Source organism: Hoplias malabaricus, chromosome 12 (genome assembly GCF_029633855.1).
Source record: "Hoplias malabaricus isolate fHopMal1 chromosome 12, fHopMal1.hap1, whole genome shotgun sequence".
Lineage (NCBI taxonomy): Eukaryota > Metazoa > Chordata > Actinopteri > Characiformes > Erythrinidae > Hoplias > Hoplias malabaricus.
Window position 1 is genome coordinate 8,108,085 of NC_089811.1, and position 16,252 is coordinate 8,124,336.

Below are 16,252 nucleotides of genomic sequence, written 5' to 3' on the forward strand. Positions count from 1 at the left end.
CTACTTGAGGGCAAGGATGGAGTCGTAGATTTTTCCGGTTCTGTGGATGTTGACAGATGTAAACCCGGCGGTGGTCAGCAGGGCGGCGTACTCTGACCCTTTCCTCTCTCGCCCCTCCGTCTGCACCAACATGTTCAGAGAGTAGAGCTGAGCGGTCAGGGGACCCCGGTTATCCTCTGAGAGAAGGGCTTCCACCAGTAATACACCGCCTCCTGCGCACACACACACACAATGTCCAAAACTTTGTAGACACCCCCCTTAAAAAGAGAGAGTCCAGTGGAGTGAAGTGAGTGTGTGTGTGTGTGTGTGTGTGTGTACCTGCTCTACAGGACTTGTGTATTTTGGTCAGCAGTTCTAGGCTCCTCTCGTTTGTCCAGTCATGAAGAATCCTTGCCAGGATGTAGAGGTCAGCCTCTGGAAGAGTGTCCTTAAAGAAATCTCCTGCAGATTTATACACACACACACACACACACACACACACACACACGCACAGGAAGTCTGAAGCAGATATAGAAGAAAGGACTGGAACAGTCCACTTGCATGAATAACACCGCTGTTCCTCCTCCTGACCACCAGTTGGCACTGTCTCACCTTCATGGAACCTGATTTGTTCGTCCCCAGAGGAGATGAACTGCTCTTGGCACATCTGTACGACTCTCGGCAGGTCAAAGATGGTGACAGTGCAGTCGGGGTAGTGCTGGACACACTGCCGCGCTAACGCTCCGCTACAACCTGCAAAACACAAACTCGGCTAAGTGTCAGGGTTAGTGTTACTATTCTAACCCCTCCACCTCATTTAAAGTGTCCTCTCACCCCTTGGGTCTGAGTTACAGGGTGTAGTGGTTAAAATCTCCTTCTACGAAATGGGGAAACCCTTCAAGATCTTGATACGTCATCAGAACACAAATAAAAACAGAGCAGCGTTTCATTCCCAGGTGGCTAGCACTGCTCTGTAGCAGCTCTGCACCAGTCTGCAGTGATATCAGAGGAGCTTCTGGACTTTAGTTACATTTAGGGCCTCGTTCTCCTTCAGAAGAGTTCCACAATCAAATATTATCCCCCTCTCCTCACTCTTCTGTAACATGGAGCTCAATAATTTGATGTAACCATAGGCTCATAATTTGAATAAGAATGGAATCAGATTAATGACATAAGAGTAAGCACAACATGTGTTTTAAACACAACCCACACACAGAATAGCGAGAGGGCCGGGCCTTTACTCTGTCAGAGACGATGTGAAAGCACAGACATACTGTCTTTAATAAAAGAGAAGAACATCACCCCCACTGTTCTCATCAATGTAACACACAGCCATGCTGTCACCTCTTATCTCCGCCAACATGTCCTCCACCTCCCCCTGTATCCTCCGTCCCCCACGGACCAATCACAGAACAGCACCTCGGCCCCCCCTAAAGACATGTCTGTACTTACTGTACAAATACCTTCACACATTCTGCAGGACGTGGCCACAGCGGACCTTCTATTATCATTCGCCTCCTACTGACTGGGACAGAACGTCCTGCCCTGTCCTGTCCTGGACCTGAGACACATTTCTGTCCACACCATTAAATTAGAGACCACATGTCATCCATCAAATCTTCAGACCACCAGACCAGCCTTCACTGTCTCAGAAGAGACCTCTGAGGAGCTCCGATCTACAATACACAACAGCTAACTCCAACCGAGTGATCTGATTGGACGAGAGACATTCTTTGAGCATGTCTGAAACTGTGCCCTATCCACTACATAGTGCGCCATTTTGGGGTTCCACCATTTTGTGGTAGTGTCCGTAAACATAACAGACAACTTACATTGCACTCAAACAATCCCACAATGCACCACAAAAAGTAGTGTACAACCCATTACCCATAATCCACTGCGCATTTTAGTCAACCACACAAGGTCATGTCTGAAATCGTACCCTACCCTCCTGGATTCGGTTCCCTGTAATAGTGCACTATATAGTGAGTGATGTAGGGAATAATGAAGAGGGAGCCAGTGCCATTTCGACACAGGGATAGAGTTAACTGGCACTGGGACTTTTAACCCTTCACATATCCCTCCGCTTTACAGCTGTGTTTAAAAGAACAGTATGTAAGCAAAATAAACATTTCCTGGGCAAAGTGTAACTCATTCACTTTTACAGCACTGTCCTGATAAAGGGAACCCGGGGTGGGGGGGCACAGCTAAGGGACCCCAGGGGTGGGTGTTTTTGCGGAAGTACCATATGGTAAAGCTAAACAAAATAGCTGCCTGCACTAACATAGTCCTACAATCACACTGTAGCGCCGGGATTATATTTATATCAACTAATTACAACCGTGCTGATACACAGTACAAGTACAACAGCGCCCCCTCTGGTGAACTGTTAAAATGTCTGTGTAATTGTGTTTGTGAGATGTGAGCTGGCAGTGCCGGTCAGGGGCTTGTCTCCCTGTTTGTGTGTGTGTGTGTGTACCAACAAGGTACATCATCACATTTGAAGGTAAAAATGTGTGTTAGAGTTAGAGTCAGGGTTAGGGTTTAGTGTCAGGGTTAGGGTTATTGTAGGGTAGAAAGTTGGGATAAGTCTTCATAAAATGAATGTAAATCAAAGCAATGTTCCCCCAAGTCACGGAAACAAACGTGTGTGTGTGAGAGAGACGATAATAAACTACAAGACACTATACAGCATCAACACCACAGTGCCATCTAGTGGCGCTCTGGAGTCTAATACTTTCAGCTTCACTGTATAGACGTCCTTGTGTCTGCAGAAGAACTCTGTAGCTCTACAATTACAGACTGTAATCCATCTGTTGCACGCTCTACACACAGCACAACACACACTAACACACCACCACCACGTCAGTGTCACTGCAGCGCTGAGAATGATCCACCACCACATCACACCTGTGCTGTGGGGGTCCTGAGCACTGAAGAACAGGGGGGAAGAGGGGTAAAAATGTATGCAGAGCAATAGAAGGACTACAGTGTGTAACTGAAGAACTAGTTATTGGTCTTCTGTTCTTGAGTTGAACTTGCACCCACATCTTCATGGTAAAGGAATTGATTACAGAGTTCTGCTCTGTTTCCCTCTGTGTAAAAGCCTCCTGCCTACTGTAGTGCATGCTGGGAAAGCAGCAGGGTGTGTGCTGGTTAGGGGGTGGGGTTGATGGACAGTTGGTGACCCAGCTTTGTGCGAGTAAAACAATTGTGTGAAACTGAACTAAATTATAGAAAAAAAAACATTACATTTTTCTGTTTACAGTAATATTTACCATAATATCTGTAATATTACTCCAACCACTTGGACCCTTTATAATTAATCTGTGTCCTAAAGTTTTTAGACACTTGCTTCTGCAGCCATTCTTCAGAAAAAAAGGGCATAAATCAGGAGTATGTTCCTCTCATAAAGTGAACCCAGAGTCAGAGACAGAAGCCCACCTCCGAGATCATAAACGCTCTTAAAGGAAGAAAGGTCGAATGTAGTGACCACGTCTTTGCCGCAGATGTTCCAGATGGAGTTCATCAGCTGCATGAACTTCAGCATCTCCTCCTCGGACCTGCACAGAGGAATACAGCACTTCATAAACGCTCTCCTCAGGAAAAACAGCAGCAGGCACAAATGCATTCTGACTTTAAAGAAGGGCAAAATGATTCTGATTCTATAGAAGAGTCAGTGGATTCTGACTGTGATGCTAAAGCAGGAACTGATTCTGATTCTAAAAACTGACACTGATTCTGATTATAACAGAGGACATTATTCTGAATGTAAAGAAGGAACATATTCTGATTATAAAAACATTCATTCATTCATTATCTGTAACCGCTTATCCAGTTCAGGGTTGCGGTGGGTCCAGAGCCTACCCGGAATCATTGGGCGCAAGGCGGGAATACACCATGGAGGGGGCGCCAGTCCTTCAAAGGGCAACACACACACATTCACTCACACACAAACACACACCTACGGACAGATTTGAGTCGCCAATTCACCTACCAACGTATGTTTTTGGACTGTAGGAGGAAACTGGAGCACCCGGAGGAATACCACACAGACACAGGGAGAACACACCACACTCCTCACAGACAGTCACCTGGAGGAAACCCACGCAGACACAGGGAGAACACACCACACTCCTCACAGACAGTCACCCGGAGGAATACCACACAGACACAGGGAGAACACACCACACTCCTCACAGACAGTCACCTGGAGGAAACCCACGCAGACACAGGGAGAACACACCACACTCCTCACAGACAGTCACCTGGAGGAAACCCACGCAGACACAGGGAGAACACACCACACTCCTCACAGACAGTCACCTGGAGGAAACCCACGCAGACACAGGGAGAACACACCACACTCCTCACAGACAGTCACCTGGAGGAAACCCACGCAGACACAGGGAGAACACACCACACTCCTCACAGACAGTCACCCGGAGGAATACCACACAGACACAGGGAGAACACACCACACTCCTCACAGACAGTCACCTGGAGGAAACCCACGCAGACACAGGGAGAACACACCACACTCCTCACAGACAGTCACCTGGAGGAAACCCACGCAGACACAGGGAGAACACACCACACTCCTCACAGACAGTCACCCGGAGGAATACCACACAGACACAGGGAGAACACACCACACTCCTCACAGACAGTCACCCGGAGGAAACCCACGCAGACACAGGGAGAACACACCACACTCCTCACAGACAGTCACCCGGAGGAAACCCACGCAGACACAGGGAGAACACACCACACTCCTCACAGACAGTCACCCGGAGGAAACCCACGCAGACACAGGGAGGTCACACCACACTCCTCACAGACAGTCACCCGGAGGAAACCCACGCAGACATAGGGAGAACACACCACACTCCTCACAGACGGTCACCCGGAGGAAACCCACGCAGACACAGGGAGAACACACCACACTCCTCACAGACAGTCACCCGGAGGAATACCACACAGACACAGGGAGAACACACCACATTCCTCTCAGACAGTCACCTGGAGGAAACCCACGCAGACACAGGGAGAACACACCACACTCCTCACAGACAGTCACCCGGAGGAATACCACACAGACACAGGGAGAACACACCACACTCCTCACAGACAGTCACCCGGAGGAATACCACGCAGACACAGGGAGAACACACCACATTCCTCTCAGACAGTCACCCGGAGGAAACCCACGCAGACACAGGGAGAACACACCACACTCCTCACAGACAGTCACCCGGAGAAAACCCACGCAGACACAGGGAGAACACACCAAACTCCTCACAGACAGTCACCCGGAGGAAACCCACGCAGACACAGGGAGAACACACCAAACTCCTCACAGACAGTCACCCGGAGGAAACCCACGCAGACACAGGGAGAACACCACACTCCTCACAGACAGTCACCCAGAGCGGGTATAGAACCCACATTATAGTCGTGATTCTGATTCTACAGAAGAGTGAACTGATTCTGCTTTTGATTCTGACTCTAAAGTACAAGGATCTGATTCTGATTTTAAAGAAGGACAAACTAATTCTCATGAAAGAACTGTCTCTGATCCCGATTCTAAATAAGAGTGAACTGAGTCTGAGTTTAACAGAAAAGAAGAACAAACTGATTTTGACTCTAATTCTGATTCTTTAGAAGTAGGAACTGATTCTGATTTTGATTCTAATGAAAGACAAGCTCATCCTGATTCTAAAGAAGGAACTGACTGACACTGATTCTAATTTTGATTCTGATTCTGACTGACTTTGACTCTTACTTTGATTCTTTTTGTGATATTAACTCTAAAGAAGGACAAACTGTTCTGATAAAAACAAACTGATTCTGATCTTAAGGAAGAACGGACTCTGATTCTGACTCACTGACTCTGATTCGGACTCGGACAGTGGAGAAGGACGGATGCTGGTTTGGACGAGGACGTGAGGAGCAGAGTTTAATCCTAACTCAGACAGACAGGCTGTTTCTTAGGGCTGAGCTTGGTGGAGAGCTCTATGTTTCTCTGAGCCAGCAGCAGTGTTCTGTCATCTCCACCTCGTCTACGTCTTCTCCCTTTTGCTCCAGGAGCCATACGGAGCTGCGTCGCGGCTCCGGGAGCCCAACATCAGGCCTTTCAGAACAGACAGCGGCCTCAGGGAACTCTGGGAAACGACAGCCAGTCCTCAGTCAGCAGCTCCTCGGCTGTGACCTTGGAGAACGGCGTTCCTTAACGGATACGGCAGCAGACAGCTCCAGGCCTCAGGACCTTTTCAGCGTTTCTTTCTTTCTTTCTTTCTTTCTTTCTTTCTGTTTTCTTTTCTGCAGCCAGATTCTCCTTGTCTCCTCGCAAGAGACACACAACTGTTCTGACGTCTCACGCTCACGAGAAACTCACTGGGTTTTTTCTCTCTGTGTTCCACCAAAGCACAAGTAGATCAAGATCCGGGGATGAAACTAAAACGATCCTTGATCTAACACACTCACACCTATGGATAGCCACACACATCCAGCCTCTCACTCACACCTGTGGACAGTATCTCACACACACACCCTCTCACCCATACACTTTTGGACTGTGTCTCACTCCCAGACTCACACATCTGGACAATGTCACAACTCACCCATTCACTCACACACACACACACACACGCGCACACACACGCGCACAGACACGCGCACAGACACGCGCACAGACGCGCGCACAGACACATGCGCACACACACCTGTGGACTGTCAAAACCCACCTGTACATGGCTTCAAACAGGTCCTTGGAGCTCACGCCGAATGCCTTCTCGTACTGGTTCCTTCCTTCTCTGAAAGTGAAAGACACAGACACTAACTGAGTTCTAGGTTCTGGGCTCTGAATACGTCTGAGTGAGACGTCCAGTGTCTGTCACAATGAGATCTCACTGCACACTTTAAAAAGAAAAAAAGAGTTCTTTAAGGGTTCTTCGGTGAAGGTGATGACTATAGAACCATCTGCCTGGTGAAATGGTTCTTGAGAATGTGTGTTATCCGGTTCTCCTCAGAACCTGAATGGCGTTTGTCTGCTGAAACAAGCTGGACATCAGAGTAATAACAGAACACTTGTTATAGTACAGAACCATATACAGGTTCTCCATCAGTCTGAAGAACCATTTCACAATTCAGATGGTTCTATAGAGAACTCGTGTGTCTAAATAGAACCACTGCCTTTACTAAAGAACCCTCTTATTTAAGAGTGTACAAACATTGTCACATTGTTTACATTTGTCTGTTTACGTTTCTGTTTGAGTTACGGCACGGTGGTGCAGCAGGTAGTGTCTCTGTCACACAGCTCAGGTTTCCTCCAGGTGACTGTCTGTGAGGAGTATGGTGTGTTCTCCCTGTGTCTGCGTGGGTTTCCTCCGGGTGACTGTCTGTGAGGAGTATGGTGTGTTCTCCCTGTGTCTGCGTGGGTTTCCTCCGGGTGACTGTCTGTGAGGAGTGTGGTGTGTTCTCCCTGTGTCTGTGTGGGTTTCCTCTGGGTGACTGTCTGTGAGGAGTGTGGTGTGTTCTCCCTGTGTCTGCGTGGGTTTCCTCCAGGTGACTGTCTGTGAGGAGTATGGTGTGTTCTCCCTGTGTCTGCGTGGGTTTCCTCCAGGTGACTGTCTGTGAGGAGTATGGTGTGTTCTCCCTGTGTCTGCGTGGGTTTCCTCCGGGTGACTGTCTGTGAGGAGTATGGTGTGTTCTCCCTGTGTCTGCGTGGGTTTCCTCCAGGTGACTGTCTGTGAGGAGTGTGGTGTGTTCTCCCTGTGTCTGTGTGGTATTCCTCCGGGTGACTGTCTGTGAGGAGTGTGGTGTGTTCTCCCTGTGTCTGCGTGGGTTTCCTCCAGGTGACTGTCTGTGAGGAGTGTGGTGTGTTCTCCCTGTATCTGCGTGGGTTTCCTCCGGGTGACTCTCTGTGAGGAGTGTGGTATGTTCTCCCTGTGTCTGCGTGGGTTTCCTCCGGGTGACTGTCTGTGAGGAGTGTGGTATGTTCTCCCTGTGTCTGCGTGGGTTTCCTCCGGGTGACTGTCTGTGAGGAGTGTGGTGTGTTCTCTCTGTGTCTGCGTGGGTTTCCTCCAGGTGACTGTCTGTGAGGAGTGTGGTGTGTTCTCACTGTGTGTGCGTGGGTTTCCTCCGGGTGACTGTCTGTGAGGAGTGTGGTGTGTTCTCACTGTGTCTGCGTGGGTTTCCTCCGGGTGACTGTCTGTGAGGAGTGTGGTATGTTCTCCCTGTGTCTGCGTGGGTTTCCTCCGGGTGACTGTCTGTGAGGAGTGTGGTGTGTTCTCCCTGTGTCTGTGTGGGTTTCCTCCGGGTGACTGTCTGTGAGGAGTGTGGTGTGTTCTCACTGTGTCTGCGTGGGTTTCCTCCGGGTGACTGTCTGTGAGGAGTGTGGTGTGTTCTCCCTGTGTCTGCGTGGGTTTCCTCCGGGTGACTGTCTGTGAGGAGTGTGGTGTGTTCTCCCTGTATCTGCGTGGGTTTCCTCCGGGTGACTCTCTGTGAGGAGTGTGGTATGTTCTCCCTGTGTCTGCGTGGGTTTCCTCCGGGTGACTGTCTGTGAGGAATTTGGTGTGTTCTCACTGTGTCTGCGTGGGTTTCCTCCGGGTGACTGTCTGTGAGGAGTGTGGTGTGTTCTCCCTGTGTCTGCGTGGGTTTCCTCCGGGTGACTGTCTGTGAGGAGTTTGGTGTGTTCTCACTGTGTCTGCGTGGGTTTCCTCCGGGTGACTGTCTGTGAGGAGTGTGGTGTGTTCTCCCTGTGTCTGTGTGGGTTTCCTCCGGGTGACTGTCTGTGAGGAGTGTGGTGTGTTCTCCCTGTGTCTGTGTGGGTTTCCTCTGGGTGACTGTCTGTGAGGAGTGTGGTGTGTTCTCCCTGTGTCTGCGTGGGTTTCCTCCAGGTGACTGTCTGTGAGGAGTATGGTGTGTTCTCCCTGTGTCTGTGTGGGTTTCCTCCAAGTGACTGTCTGTGAGGAGTATGGTGTGTTCTCCCTGTGTCTGCGTGGGTTTCCTCCGGGTGACTGTCTGTGAGGAGTATGGTGTGTTCTCCCTGTGTCTGCGTGGGTTTCCTCCAGGTGACTGTCTGTGAGGAGTGTGGTGTGTTCTCCCTGTGTCTGCGTGGGTTTCCTCCAGGTGACTGTCTGTGAGGAGTGTGGTGTGTTCTCCCTGTGTCTGCGTGGGTTTCCTCCAGGTGACTGTCTGTGAGGAGTGTGGTGTGTTCTCCCTGTATCTGCGTGGGTTTCCTCCGGGTGACTCTCTGTGAGGAGTGTGGTATGTTCTCCCTGTGTCTGCGTGGGTTTCCTCCGGGTGACTCTCTGTGAGGAGTGTGGTATGTTCTCCCTGTGTCTGCGTGGGTTTCCTCCGGGTGACTGTCTGTGAGGAGTTTGGTGTGTTCTCCCTGTGTCTGCGTGGGTTTCCTCCGGGTGACTGTCTGTGAGGAGTGTAGTGTGTTCTCCCTGTGTCTGCGTGGGTTTCCTCCAGGTGACTGTCTGTGAGGAGTATGGTGTGTTCTCCCTGTGTCTGCGTGGGTTTCCTCCAGGTGACTTTCTGTGAGGAGTATGGTGTGTTCTCCCTGTGTCTGCGTGGGTTTCCTCCGGGTGACTGTCTGTGAGGAGTGTGGTGTGTTCTCCCTGTGTCTGTGTGGTATTCCTCCGGGTGACTGTCTGTGAGGAGTGTGGTGTGTTCTCCCTGTGTCTGCGTGGGTTTCCTCCAGGTGACTGTCTGTGAGGAGTGTGGTGTGTTCTCCCTGAATCTGCGTGGGTTTCCTCCGGGTGACTCTCTGTGAGGAGTGTGGTATGTTCTCCCTGTGTCTGCGTGGGTTTCCTCCGGGTGACTGTCTGTGAGGAGTGTGGTGTGTTCTCTCTGTGTCTGCGTGGGTTTCCTCCAGGTGACTGTCTGTGAGGAGTGTGGTGTGTTCTCACTGTGTGTGCGTGGGTTTCCTCCGGGTGACTGTCTGTGAGGAGTGTGGTGTGTTCTCACTGTGTCTGCGTGGGTTTCCTCCGGGTGACTGTCTGTGAGGAGTGTGGTGTGTTCTCCCTGTGTCTGCGTGGGTTTCCACCGGGTGACTGTCTGTGAGGAGTGTGGTATGTTCTCCCTGTGTCTGCGTGGGTTTCCTCCGGGTGACTGTCTGTGAGGAGTGTGGTGTGTTCTCCCTGTGTCTGTGTGGGTTTCCTCCGGGTGACTGTCTGTGAGGAGTGTGGTGTGTTCTCACTGTGTCTGCGTGGGTTTCCTCCGGGTGACTGTCTGTGAGGAGTGTGGTGTGTTCTCCCTGTGTCTGTGTGGGTTTCCTCCGGGTGACTGTCTGTGAGGAGTGTGGTGTGTTCTCCCTGTATCTGCGTGGGTTTCCTCCGGGTGACTGTCTGTGAGGAGTGTGGTGTGTTCTCCCTGTGTCTGCGTGGGTTTCCTCCGGGTGACTGTCTGTGAGGAGTATGGTGTGTTCTCCCTGTGTCTGTGTGGGTTTCCTCCAGGTGACTGTCTGTGAGGAGTATGGTGTGTTCTCCCTGTGTCTGCGTGGGTTTCCTCCAGGTGACTGTCTGTGAGGAGTATGGTGTGTTCTCCCTGTGTCTGTGTGGGTTTCCTCCAGGTGACTGTCTGTGAGGAGTATGGTGTGTTCTCCCTGTGTCTGTGTGGGTTTCCTCCAGGTGACTGTCTGTGAGGAGTATGGTGTGTTCTCCCTGTGCCTGCGTGGGTTTCCTCCGGGTGACTGTCTGTGAGGAGTGTGGTGTGTTCTCCCTGTGTCTGTGTGGTATTCCTCCGGGTGACTGTCTGTGAGGAGTGTGGTGTGTTCTCCCTGTGTCTGCGTGGGTTTCCTCCAGGTGACTGTCTGTGAGGAGTGTGGTGTGTTCTCCCTGTATCTGCGTGGGTTTCCTCCGGGTGACTCTCTGTGAGGAGTGTGGTATGTTCTCCCTGTGTCTGCGTGGGTTTCCTCCGGGTGACTGTCTGTGAGGAGTTTGGTGTGTTTCTCCCTGTGTCTGCGTGGGTTTCCTCTGGGTGACTGTCTGTGAGGAGTGTGGTGTGTTCTCTCTGTGTCTGCGTGGGTTTCCTCCAGGTGACTGTCTGTGAGGAGTGTGGTGTGTTCTCACTGTGTGTGCGTGGGTTTCCTCCGGGTGACTGTCTGTGAGGAGTGTGGTGTGTTCTCACTGTGTCTGCGTGGGTTTCCTCCGGGTGACTGTCTGTGAGGAGTGTGGTGTTTTCTCCCTGTGTCTGCGTGGGTTTCCACCGGGTGACTGTCTGTGAGGAGTGTGGTGTGTTCTCCCTGTGTCTGCGTGGGTTTCCTCCGGGTGACTGTCTGTGAGGAGTGTGGTGTGTTCTCCCTGTGTCTGTGTGGGTTTCCTCCGGGTGACTGTCTGTGAGGAGTGTGGTGTGTTCTCACTGTGTCTGCGTGGGTTTCCTCCGGGTGACTGTCTGTGAGGAGTGTGGTGTGTTCTCCCTGTGTCTGCGTGGGTTTCCTCCAGGTGACTGTCTGTGAGGAGTGTGGTGTGTTCTCACTGTGTCTGCATGGGTTTCCTCCGGGTGACTGTCTGTGAGGAGTGTGGTGTGTTCTCCCTGTGTCTGCGTGGTATTCCTCCGGGTGACTGTCTGTGAGGAGTGTGGTGTGTTCTCCCTGTGTCTGCGTGGGTTTCCTCCAGGTGACTGTCTGTGAGGAGTGTGGTGTGTTCTCCCTGTATCTGCGTGGGTTTCCTCCGGGTGACTCTCTGTGAGGAGTGTGGTATGTTCTCCCTGTGTCTGTGTGGGTTTCCTCCGGGTGACTGTCTGTGAGGAGTGTGGTGTGTTCTCACTGTGTCTGCATGGGTTTCCTCCGGGTGACTGTCTGTGAGGAGTGTAGTGTGTTCTCCCTGTGTCTGCGTGGGTTTCCACCGGGTGCTCCGGTTTCCTCCCACTGTCCAAAAACACACGTTGGTAGGTGGATTGACAACTCAATAGTGTCCGTAGGTGTGAGTGTGTGAGTGAATGTGTGAGTGTGTGTTGCCCTGTGAAGGATTGGTGCCCCCTCCAGGGTGTATTCCTGCCTTGCACCCAATGATTCCAGGTAGGCTCTGGACCCACTGCGACCCTGAACTGGATAAGGGTTACAGATAATGAATGAATGAATGAATGAATATTTTTCCACAATTCCATGAGTGTGTGTGTGTGTGTGTGTGTGTGTGTGTGTGTCAGTGTCAGAGTGATTGTAAGAGAGAGACAGACAGTGTTGCATATCCGCCTAAAAATGTTTTCGCTGCTGGAAGCTTGGTCTGTATCTATATACATGATTTTTATTGTGATTTCTTATACATTGCAGTAGTCTCCATATTGATACACATTTTAGCTGAGGGGGGCCCAAGTTCTCAAAAAAGGGGGTCTCTGGAAGAAAACGCTTGAATACTTCTGCCCTAGAGCTTTGCATGATCATGCAGCTGTGTGCTGTTGGACCATGAGTGCACTGTTCCCAGCTCAGTAAGAGCCCTGTAAAACCAGAGGAATGTTCTATAGAAGGGATCCTAATAAACTGAAGTGTAGGGTCAGCACTGGCCAGTTTAATAAACTGTGAAGGATAAAGAACTTGTTTCCGTAACTTTGGCCTTGTTCGCTGGGCCTGGGGAGGGGTTGGCAGGATGTGTGTGTGTGATCTGTACGTACTGGTTTTCATGGTGTTGCGTTTCGGAGAGCGAGAGTGTTGTCGGCTCTCACCTGACGGCGTGAGTGAGGTAGTGCCAGCACAGGTACATGGTGTTGGAGTTGTAGTCGATGGAGTGGAAGAGAGAGCGAGGGCTGGACTTGGTCAGAAACACACTGGACATCTGTGTGTTACTGTACACCACTGTATTAAACACATACACACACACACACACACACACACATATTGGACATCTATGGTAGCAGTAACATAGCTTTTATGGTCCATGTGTTTTAAATGCAAAATTTTGATCACAAAAAAAAAACCAACAAAACAAAACAGTACTCTGTCCGTGTGTGTGTGTGTGTTGTACTCTATCTGTGTGAGTTGGGCTGTGTGTGTTGGGCTGTGTGTGTGTGTTGTACTCTGTCTGTGTGTGTTGGGCTGTGTGTGTGTGTGTGTGTTGTACTCTGTCCGTGTGTGTTGGGCTGTGTGTGTGTGTGTGTGTGTCGTGTGTGTTGTACTCTGTCTGTGTGTGTTGGGCTGTGTGTGTGTGTTGTACTCTGTCCGTGTGTGTTGGGCTGTGTGTGTGTTGTACTCTGTCCGTGTGTGTTGGGCTGTGTGTGTGTGTGTGTGTGTGTGTTGTACTCTGTCTGTGTGTGTTGGGCTGTGTCTGTGTTGTACTCTGTCCGTGTGTGTTGGGCTGTGTGTGTGTGTGTTGTACTCTGTCTGTGTGTGTTGGGCTGTGTGTGTGTGTTGTACTCTGTCCGTGTGTGTTGGGCTGTGTGTGTGTGTGTGTGTTGTACTCTGTCTGTGTGTGTTGGGCTGTGTCTGTGTTGTACTCTGTCCGTGTGTGTTGGGCTGTGTGTGTGTGTGTGTGTGTGTGTTGTACTCTGTCTGTGTGTGTTGGGCTGTGTCTGTGTTGTACTCTGTCCGTGTGTGTTGGGCTGTGTGTGTGTGTGTTGTACTCTGTCTGTGTGTGTTGGGCTGTGTGTGTTTGTTGTACTCTGTCCGTGTGTGTTGGGCTGTGTGTGTGTGTTGTACTCTGTCTGTGTGTGTTGGGCTGTGTCTGTGTTGTACTCTGTCCGTGTGTGTTGGGCTGTGTGTGTGTGTGTTGTACTCTGTCTGTGTGTGTTGGGCTGTGTGTGTGTTGTACTCTGTCCGTGTGTGTTGGGCTGTGTGTGTGTGTGTGTGTGTGTGTGTGTTGTACTCTGTCTGTGTGTGTTGGGCTGTGTCTGTGTTGTACTCTGTCCGTGTGTGTTGGGCTGTGTGTGTGTGTGTTGTACTCTGTCTGTGTGTGTTGGGCTGTGTGTGTGTGTTGTACTCTGTCCGTGTGTGTTGGGCTGTGTGTGTGTGTGTGTGTGTTGTACTCTGTCTGTGTGTGTTGGGCTGTGTCTGTGTTGTACTCTGTCTGTGTGTGTTGGGCTGTGTGTGTGTGTGTTGTACTCTGTCCGTGTGTGTTGGGCTGTGTGTGTGTGTGTTGTACTCTGTCCGTGTGTGTTGGGCTGTGTGTGTGTGTTGTACTCTGTCCGTGTGTGTTGGGCTGTGTGTGTGTGTTGTACTCTGTCTGTGTGTGTTGGGCTGTGTCTGTGTTGTACTCTGTCCGTGTGTGTTGGGCTGTGTGTGTGTGTGTTGTACTCTGTCTGTGTGTGTTGGGCTGTGTGTGTGTTGTACTCTGTCCGTGTGTGTTGGGCTGTGTGTGTGTGTGTGTGTGTGTGTTGTACTCTGTCTGTGTGTGTTGGGCTGTGTCTGTGTTGTACTCTGTCCGTGTGTGTTGGGCTGTGTGTGTGTGTGTTGTACTCTGTCTGTGTGTGTTGGGCTGTGTGTGTGTGTTGTACTCTGTCCGTGTGTGTTGGGCTGTGTGTGTGTGTGTGTGTGTTGTACTCTGTCTGTGTGTGTTGGGCTGTGTCTGTGTTGTACTCTGTCCGTGTGTGTTGGGCTGTGTGTGTGTGTGTTGTACTCTGTCCGTGTGTGTTGGGCTGTGTGTGTGTGTGTTGTACTCTGTCCGTGTGTGTTGGGCTGTGTGTGTGTGTTGTACTCTGTCCGTGTGTGTTGGGCTGTGTGTGTGTGTTGTACTCTGTCTGTGTGTTTTGGGCTGTGTGTGTGTGTGTGTGTTGTACTCTGTCCGTGTGTGTTGGGCTGTGTGTGTGTGTGTTGTACTCTGTCTGTGTGTGTTGGGCTGTGTGTGTGTGTTGTACTCTGTCTGTGTGTGTTGGGCTGTGTGTGTGTGTTGTACTCTGTCTGTGTGTGTTGGGCTGTGTGTGTGTGTGTGTTGTACTCTGTGTGTGTTGGGCTGTGTGTGTGTGTGTGTTGTACTCTGTCTGTGTGTGTGTGTTGTACTCTGTCCGTGTGTGTTGGGCTGTGTGTGTGTGTGTGTTGTACTCTGTCTGTGTGTGTTGGGCTGTGTGTGTGTGTTGTACTCTGTCTGTGTGTGTTGGGCTGTGTGTGTGTGTTGTACTCTGTCTGTGTGTGTTGGGCTGTGTGTGTGTGTTGTACTCTGTCTGTGTGTGTTGGGCTGTGTGTGTGTGTGTGTTGTACTCTGTGTGTGTTGGGCTGTGTGTGTGTGTGTGTTGTACTCTGTCCGTGTGTGTTGGGCTGTGTGTGTGTGTGTTTGTTGTACTCTGTCCGTGTGTGTGTGTGTGTGTGTTGTACTCTGTCTGTGTGTTGTACTCTGTCTGTGTGTGTTGGGCTGTGTGTGTGTTGTACTCTGTCCGTGTGTGTTGGGCTGTGTGTGTGTGTGTTTGTTGTACTCTGTCCGTGTGTGTGTTGTACTCTGTCTGTGTGTTGTACTCTGTCTGTGTGTGTTGGGCTGTGTGTGTGTGTGTGTTGTACTTTGTCCGTGTGTGTTGGGCTGTGTGTGTGTGTGTGTGTTGTACTCTGTCTGTGTGTGTTGGGCTGTGTGTGTGTGTTGGGCTGTGTGTGTGTGTGGTACTCTGTCCGTGTTTGTTGGGCTGTGTGTGTGTGTGTGTGTGTATGTTGTACTCTGTGTGTGTTGGGCTGTGTGTGTCTGTGTGTTGTACTTTGTCCGTGTGTGTTGGGCTGTGTGTCCGTGTGTGTTGGGCTGTGTGTGTGTGTGTTGTACTCTGTCTGTGTGTGTTGGGCTGTGTGTGTGTGTGTGTTGTACTCTGTCTGTGTGTGTTGGGCTGTGTGTGTGTGTGTGTTGTACTCTGTGTGTGTGTGTGTGTGTTGTACTCTGTGTGTGTGTTGGGCTGTGTGTGTGTGTGTGTGTTGTACTCTGTGTGTGTGTTGGGCTGTGTGTGTGTGTGTGTGTGTTGGGCTGTGTGTGTGTGTGTGTGTTGTACTCTGTGTGTGTGTTGGGCTGTGTGTGTGTGTGTGTGTTGTACTCTGTGTGTGTGTTGGGCTGTGTGTGTGTGTGTGTGTTGTACTCTGTCCGTGTGTGTGTGTTTGTGTGTGTTGTACTCTGTCTGTGTGTGTTGGGCTGTGTGTGTGTTTGTTGTATTCTGTCCGTGTTTGTTGGGCTGTGTGTGTGTGTTGTACTCTGTCCGTGAGTGTTGGGCTGTGTGTGTGTGTGTGTTTGTTTATATTACATGGTGGGGTCCGCAACCTGTTAGCACACTCACGGTGTGGGGACCAAAAACATGGTGGGGACCGGTTTGCTGGTCCCCACAATGTTTTCAGCCAAAATGGGTCAGCTGACTCAGGAGGCCATGCTGATAT

At 50.7% G+C, this 16,252-nt stretch overlaps 1 protein-coding gene across 1 annotated transcript in view; it reads right to left on the reverse strand.

The window, feature by feature from the left end:
- asmt (acetylserotonin O-methyltransferase) overlaps positions 1-16,252 on the reverse strand; it is a 33,460-nt gene continuing 17,208 nt past the window's right edge. The window contains exons 4-9 of the mRNA XM_066686710.1: positions 12,649-12,778; positions 6,726-6,794; positions 3,424-3,542; positions 592-732; positions 319-441; positions 1-212 (exon numbers count right to left, since the gene is read on the reverse strand). Of these exons, the coding sequence (XP_066542807.1) occupies positions 1-212; positions 319-441; positions 592-732; positions 3,424-3,542; positions 6,726-6,794; positions 12,649-12,778 (794 nt within the window). The remainder of the gene's footprint in view (positions 213-318; positions 442-591; positions 733-3,423; positions 3,543-6,725; positions 6,795-12,648; positions 12,779-16,252) is intronic.